Source organism: Brachyistius frenatus, unplaced genomic scaffold, assembly GCF_029030835.1.
Source record: "Brachyistius frenatus isolate BFR_SWC_R1_liver_20210118 unplaced genomic scaffold, ASM2903083v1 Contig_85, whole genome shotgun sequence".
Lineage (NCBI taxonomy): Eukaryota > Metazoa > Chordata > Actinopteri > Embiotocidae > Brachyistius > Brachyistius frenatus.
The window spans coordinates 24,133-32,370 of NW_027210684.1; the positions used below are offsets into that span (position 1 = coordinate 24,133).

Here is an 8,238-nt window from a genome sequence, read left to right on the forward strand (position 1 = left end):
CCCCTCAACCAGATGATAAGATTACATTTTAAAGCATTTAGATTTACATACATTACATTATAATTGATCCAGTGTGAAAAATAAAAAGCCCAGTTCATTACGGAGCTTGGGTATAAGCACTGGGTTCAGCTTTTAAATAATTATGTATGCCCTTTCACAAATGAATGCCTTGAAGTACTGAAGTGACTTTAATCACATTTCATCATATTTTCAATGCCAGATTGTGAATAAAGACCTTGACTATGTGCATGATGATCTTTTTTACACACCAGACCATATACAATTCAAAGATAACAAACTATTTCAAATAGATAAACTGTATTCTAAAACAAAGCTTCTATTTGATTTTTGAATCAGCAGCAGCAGTAAAAGTAGAAGGTATGACCATAAAGCCATCACAGGAGAGTTCACTGACCTAGAGCTCGCCCTGATGAGCAGTCAGCATTTTTACTCACTGCCTGTAAACCCCATAAACGCCCGTTTATGCGGTTTATTGCCCCCTCCCTTGTAGGCCGTTGTACTCATCATCTCCAGTTGTAACTGCCCTCTTGTGTCATCACATGCAAATGAAGGAGGTGGCGAGAGATGTACAGTTTATAAACAGGGAACAGTCTCGGTCTCAGTACCTTGCTTTTCCCTGAGCTTGCCTCATCATCTTCTGCTCTCGCTCCTCCAACCACCAAACACCACCAAAATGGCCTTCACTGGAAAATGGGAAACTGAGGCGCAGGAGGGATACGACGCTTTCTGCAAGCTGCTTGGTGAGAACACAGACTGAATCTAAAACCTTTCTCAGCCAAATAGCGTATGAATTAGATTTTTCTGGACTTATTTGGGCTATTATGACCTCACATTCCTGCTCCTGCTCCTCTAGGTATCCCTAATGACATCATTGAGAAGGGCCGTGACTACAAGCTGATCACAGAGGTCACCGAGGATGGGGATGACTTCTCCTGGACCCAGGTCTACCCCACCAACGCCAGGGTCACCAACAAGTTCACCATCGGCAAGGAGTGCGACATGGAGACCATCGGAGGAAAGAAATTCAAGGTGGGAAGGAAACATTCCAGAGTTTTATCTTTAACTTTGATTAGCGTGGAGTTCTAGAGTGGAAATATATAACAAGTAGAAATGGGAAGTACGATGAAGGAAGAGATGCATAGATGGAACAATGTTGCTTCCCCGACTGATTATATGTGTTTTACAGGCCACAGTGCACATGGATGGCGGCAAGCTGAGCGTGACCTTCCCGAACTACCACCACACCTCTGAGATCAGCGGAGGCAAGCTGATCGAGGTAAACACACTCACTTAGGCTTTTAGTGCTGGGAACGCAGGGTGGTGACAGCAGTTATTACACTCAACTCCCCACAGGGATCATTACAGTCACCAGGAAGTTATATTCCTGCAGCGGAGAACCGGCATTTCAGCTAACAAGAAAAACTGTCTGGAGATGTAGAGCAGCACCACTGAATGGATCTTAACAAGCTAATCATTGTCATCAACAAGCATTTCCTGTCTTTTTGTTTGGATTCTATTTTTGGCTTTCCAAAAAATAGTGTTCAGGACTTAACTTACTGATTTTTGGATAAATCAGACAGAGGAAAGTTGATTTACACTGGAAAATGACTAAAATGGTATATTATTATTGACACAGTGACTTAATTACTGTGCATTTGGTGAGTTCATGTTGTAAAAATGTGAATTTCTGTAGACTGAAGATTGAGTTTTTGAGTCATAAGAGCATATCAAAAACAGAAAATGTTTTTGGAACGATTTATACCTTTTGCCTTTTTTTGATGTGCTACATTCAAGTACAACAAGACACTGGAAAAACAAACCTCTAATCATTTGCATCTCCTTCTCCCTCTCTGTAGACCTCCACAGCCGGCTCTGTAGTTCTGAAGAGAACCAGCAAGAAGATCTAACTGCTGACTGACCTTTGACCTCTTTAACAGTTACAATGGAGACCTCAGAACTACAGCTTTGATAGTTAATAAACTAAGACTCTCGTGCCGACATGAACCTGCACTTCTGTGTATTTTTTTCAGTATGTGTTCATCACCCTGAAATAATGTGTGATTTCTGTATATAAAATACCCAAAGCCAGGGCTTCTTTCATTTCGGAAGAGGAATATGATTAATGGTGTGAAAACAAGGAGTTCATATCTTCAGGCTTGCAAGGATAAGCAGCAGAGTGATCCTGAGGAATTTAAGACTTCTGTTTATTTATTTTTTTCTGTGTAATTCCTAGCAATAGACCAAACTAAAATAAAAGTATGTAGCTTTAAGGTCTGAAATGTGAGGCCAGTGCAGAAGTGTCTTAAACTGTGATACCACCAATGGCCACTAGAGGCTGGCTCCAAAAAGGCTCTGGCTCCATAGACTCTCATTGAACTTCTCTCATGAAATACGAAGTCAATACTTTCTTTTCCACCAATCATTATGGTGTCATTTGCTAAAGTCACTCCTTCTCATGAGTTTTTCGGTGGTCTATCTGAAAATAATCCCGTCGTTACTTAGGCCTCAAATAGTGTTTTGTTTTCGGGGCTGTGTGACAAACGTGTGGTGCAGCTAGGTTTCGCTGTAGGTGGGCGGGCGAAGTGTCCTCAGAGATCGAGTCAGATCCATCTCTTGCTCCGACCCAGCTCATCCAAATATGATCACTTCTGGCTCCAAAATAGTAAGATGGCAACAGTTGAAATGCTGAACTCGAGGCTTCTGGAACTGCAGTTTACAAACCAATGTGTGATGTTTTGGTTGATTGGTGTTTGGTGTCAGGACTACAGTAATGAACATTTAAATAGCAATATACAAGTAATGCAAAAACAGGTTTTGAAGGTAAATTAGAAAAAGTGTGTCAGCTGTATAAAATCTAATATTAAAAGAGGAACTGACAGAGAGAATGACAAATCATTTAGTCAGCAAAATATGTCAGAGATGCACATGTCACACTACACTAGGTACCTGCACAGATAAGTCACTCATTTAATAGGACAGTAACAAATTGTTGAAAATACTTCCTGTATGTTACTGTCACTTCTCTTTGAAACAACAGGCAGAGGAGAATTAATATTGTGGGCGTAACGTAGCAAATACCATTCATTTACCATAAAATTTGTGGAAGCATTCCTGGTTTCCAGACAAAGATAAGTTTGGTGATCCCCTGACGTCTTATTTTGCACCACTAACAGGTTGAAGTCTGACAGCACAGTCATGTGATAAGTAAGTGCATCTGGTGGAAATTGTGGCTTTTCCAAAGTATAGTTTACCAAGGAAACATTTGATACGATTTGGTAATATAGTCAAATAAAGGACACAAAAAATGTGTTGTTTGCATAATTTGAATGAATAAAAACAGCCCAGTCACGTGGAAAAAGCATGTATATTTAATCACACCTTCAAATCTATTACATTTGAATCAGGGCTTCCATGTTAGGTGCCAATAATTCTAACCTGCTTCAGGAGTGAGAGGTGAAACCTTTCTTACCCAAACCCTCTGACATCTAAAGGGTCTAGTGTTCTCTTTATAATTGAAGTGTGAGGTGTCATCATGCCAAGATCTAAAGTCCTCTTTAAGGCCTTTCGAACAAAGGTTGTGGTTGCTCTCGAGTCTTGTTGGGGATTTTTAAAAATCGGCAAATGATTTGAAAGAAAAAGTCATTACGCTGTAAGAAAAATGATGTGCAAGTGGTGATTTGCTGCTAAAAGAAGTCTTCCCTACATTTTATCACAGAATCTGTAGGCAAGTGTTGCATGCATCTAAACCGCACAAATTTGACCTGCATGGGAGTCGTGTCAGAAAAAAATCATTGCTGTTCAAAAAGAACAGTGGATTCAAAACTACAGTTTTCTCATGAACATACAGTTTAATGAGTTGGAATCATTGGAATAATGTGCTCCAGACATATGAATCAAATATACAGTCGTTTGACCACAGTAACACTAGACATGTTGGTTGAAGACCAAAGACAGAACCTCAAACCAGCTGTGAAGGACAGTAGTGGAAGTGTCAAGGTTTGCAGGTTTCTTCACTGCCTCAGAGACCGGGCAGCTTGCAGTCATTGATTGAACTATGAATTCTGCATCTTCTCAAAGAGTCCCACAAAGATAATGTGAGGTAATCTGCCCGAAAGTTGAAGTTGAACCAGAGGACCTTCCAACAGGAAAATGACCTAAAGTACATGAGCGGATCCACAAAGGAATGTTTCAAAAGGCCAAAGCCTTGATTTATAGCCCATTGAAATGTTGTTGGGACATTTAAAACAGACAGTACATGCAAAAAACCCTTAAACTTTTCGCAAGTGAAGGAGTAATGGCTAAAGGCAAGCACATGTAAAATACTTTCTACTTTCTACTAAAACAAGGCCATACTAGGCCAAAGGTGTAGTTACTTTTTCCACTAAAAGATAATGTATGTATTGATAATTTTATTTAATAAATAATGGAAAAAGCAAAATTTTGTATTGGCTGCTGTTATTAATGGATCAGCACATTTTTCTCTACAGGTAATGTATCCTACCTTTCCTCTAGTGACAACATAAAGTTGACATTTCAGTTTTTTTGTGAAATGTCTCAACACCAATTAGATTCCATTAAATTTCATATATATATATATATATATATATATATATTTATATTCCCTGCACAGTGAGTTGATAACATTGATGATCAATAGATAAAAAAAAATGTGTCCAGTTCTTTAGTTTATGACCAGATTCTTCCAAAGCTAATAACATCCCCACCAGCCTCAGTTTAGCAGATGTGAACCAAAAAAAAATCTAAGATGGTTGGCCAGTTAAACAATACCTCCATGTAGATGTTATTTTTTAAATTCCCTTTCCTCTCAATTCATCATGTCTTCTCTTTTTTCTTCTCCACTACCCTACATTTATTTTAACCTCTATTCCAAACACTTTATCACTTTTTTCCCTGACCCCTGTCCATTTTCTGAGCTCTTTTTTTTCTCGTCTGTACTCCCTCCTTCTTCTGTCCTCTTTCCTCAAGTCCCCTCTGTTGCTTTCCTTCTTGTCTTCCTCCACATCTACCCTATTTCTGCGTGGCTCCCAGCCAAGCAAACAATCAGTTAATTAACCAGCTCAGTCCCAGGATCATTGTAGCAGCTCTCAGAGGAGCACCGTAAAGGCCCTCATGTCTCTAAATTTACAGCTTCATTAAGTGGACTGGAGTAAGGTACAAATCTTTTGAATAAAATTGCCAGACTAGAGCTGGAGTGCCTGTGTGTGTGTGTGTGTGTGTGTGTGTGTGTGTGTGTGTGTGTGTGTGTGTGTGTGTGTGTGTGTGTGTGTGTGTGTGTGTGTGTGTGTGTGTGTGTGTGTGTGTGTGTGTGTGTGTGTGCGTGTGCGCGCTGGCCTTGACTCCAGAGCTAGTGACTCAATAGCTCCCTAATGAAAACAAAAGCTCTGCTTTTTGCCTCTGAGGTGGCGATTGTTTTGGTGTAATAATGAGACGTCCTCTCTTGCCGGCACAGACGCAATCAGGATCTCACACTCCTGCAAAATTAGGGTTGGAAGGCAACAAGTAAGGTGTCATTTGAGCATGTTTGTGTAGCTCAGCACTGGTGCAATCACTCTGCAATATAGCTTCCATTGTCCTCACAGACAAACAGGCCTAATTGGCTATTTCCATGGCTACTGTTTCTGATTGGCCATTCTGCCTCTTTCTGATTGGCCTCCATCTCTGCAACCAGAAATGAAGAAGAAAAATGGCTTTTTTAACATCTCCATATTATGTTTCTCTTTCTGCTTTTGTGATCGTAATCGTCAAGTACACTTGGAGCTAAGCCACAGTATAGACGTGCATGTCTGAGAAACTAACTACCAACTACCGGTGTCATGTTCCTGTAGCCTCCCCACTCTGGAAACTTGGGATTCATGGTTTACAAAAGCATACCATATTTTTGTCTGTTAATAATTTCATTTCAGTAATACTGCAGATTTACAGACATTTAAAGTTCGCACAATGCAGCTTGAGTTACCTGCAGTCTCCAGTCTCCAGTCTCCAGTCTCTGCAAACGTCCACAAGTGGCTAATAGATGGTTCACTGCTTTACTTGATTAACTACAAAAATAACACTGTAATTGGAGGTCTGGATACCCACATAATCTATTAGACTTGTCAGAGGACAGTTTCATGAGGAGAATGCACACATGATAAAATAGCAATTTGTACCCCCAATACAACCAAAGGAACCATATTCATTATTGTATGTAAACATGTAAGCAACATTTTAAATGTCTTAGTTGGTTGATGTGCTGCTAAATTTAAGTGCTTTATATGACAGTACTTACGGTTGGATTGTTTAATCAAAAATATGACTGTGCAAATAAACTGCAGCTGTCAAATTAGACAGAAATGACAGTCAAAGTAGCTCAAAATTGTACTTAATGTACTTTAATTTAGTAAATGGATTTACTTACAGGCCCTCCAGGGTTTTACTTTAAACTTTAAAAACAGTGTATTATGGGCAGATTATTTTTCTGGATATGATCAACTGACACATGATCCACGCTAGCCAATATTTGCCAGGATTTTTGATTATACTAGTCTACACTCATTCACGCTCTAGTTATTTTTATTGAAGGGCTAATTAGGAAGCTCTACCAGTCAGAATTTGTCTTGTTTGTTTTCACACAACTTTCCTTCATTTTCATCAAAACTTAGCAGATTTGATTTATCGACCTGTATGTAAAATGAAAGAATGACTTGCATTTTTGTGTTCTGCAGCTCTTATGGCTAAGTTAAAGTTTGTGGCCATGGGTAGAGCTGTATGCACTGACATTCACTTTCTTAAGACTTATCAGTGCTCTATTAAAACATACAATCTGTTTTTCAAGAGGACATCATCACATGATGACCTCAGGTAATATTGTTAGTCCGTCCATGGAGCTGCAAAAGTAGATGACCAGCAAGGCCACGATATGCTCATTTCTTAGCTAAGTCACCTGCTTCCTATGTAGTATCATTAAACTCACAACATAATTGTTGTGAGGTCACCTCATCGCATGTTGTCCCAGGTTCAACTTTAACAGCTGACAATTAAAAGCATGTGTTGCAACAAACACATGACAGCAGGATGTACTCTATACCACCTGATGGGTTAAACCCACTTGAATTTGTAACTGGACAACATATGGAATTCAGTTCTTTGTGCACTTTCAGTATTCTCCACAGTTTCTTCTTTTGTCTTGGCACCTTATGTCGTCTGTCGTGTTTGTGCTGCTTAAAATATTAATTGTAGCACCACTGACTCTGGAGAAGCAGAATTTGATCCCTGTTGAATTACTTGTATACAGTTAGCTTGACAACAACGTTCTCATGAGACACAGCTATTGAGACTGAAGATGAAAACTGTTTTAAAGACTTCAAGGACCATATTGGCCTGAATATCGAGCCATATTTTCATTTCTAATAGTCATTGAAAAAGTGTCTCGAGTGGCTGGTATAAGTACTTGAAGACTAGACAGCTGTGTGTTCACATCATTCGATTTTCTTTTTGTTCTTTTGGAGTTGCTGCATTGTGTGGTGCTCTGAGTGAACTATGTTGTAGAACAGTAGGTAGAACCAATCTGTCACTTTGCACCAAATCAAAAATGGTGCGGGCTAATTAAAGGCATAGTTTGGTGTGACTTGCTCTTGCGGCGACAATTGGATCCAATATTGGCACCATATCTGTAGCTATGCTCAGAGTTTCTGTTAGATTTTTTGATGCTGGTTTGCAGAACATAATTAGATTCTGTGCTGGTGGCAGCTTCCTTTGTGACTCGTCAACTTGAATCGGCTTCATGAGATGGACCCTGAAGTGCTCGTGTTTTTACCCCCTCAAAAAAAGCAGACTTGATTTTCTATTTGCTCTCATTGAAGTACATCCATCTCCCCCACCCAGTTCCAATTCCAATCACAGCAGCTCAAATCCCAGTTCTTTAGAGAAGGCTGTGAATAAAGAGAGTGAGATTAAAACAAAGAGAGTGATTTAGTGGTGACGAGTGAGAGATTGAGACAATAAAAACAACAGAACAGGAAAAAATACTCAGGGTAGGATAATGAATGGGTGACATATCACAATGTGATTGGCACCTTAGGCATTAATAACCTGGAATTACCTTGAATAACCATGGCAACATGGGCAATTTGCTTGAATTTCTCCTGTTTTGGTGAAGTGTGTTGGTCCTACCAGATTAAGGAGAAAACCAGGGAGTTCTGTGTAAACTGATCAATT

The 8,238-nt window shown here is 39.5% G+C and overlaps 1 protein-coding gene across 1 annotated transcript; it reads left to right on the forward strand.

The window, feature by feature from the left end:
• Positions 1-560: 560 nt before the first annotated feature.
• LOC138627467 (gastrotropin-like) lies at positions 561-1,928 on the forward strand. Its single transcript, XM_069709805.1, is given in 5 exon segments — positions 561-656; positions 659-761; positions 875-1,050; positions 1,208-1,297; positions 1,878-1,928. Coding segments are annotated over 5 exon segments (516 nt in total).
• The last annotated feature ends 6,310 nt before the right edge of the window (positions 1,929-8,238 follow it).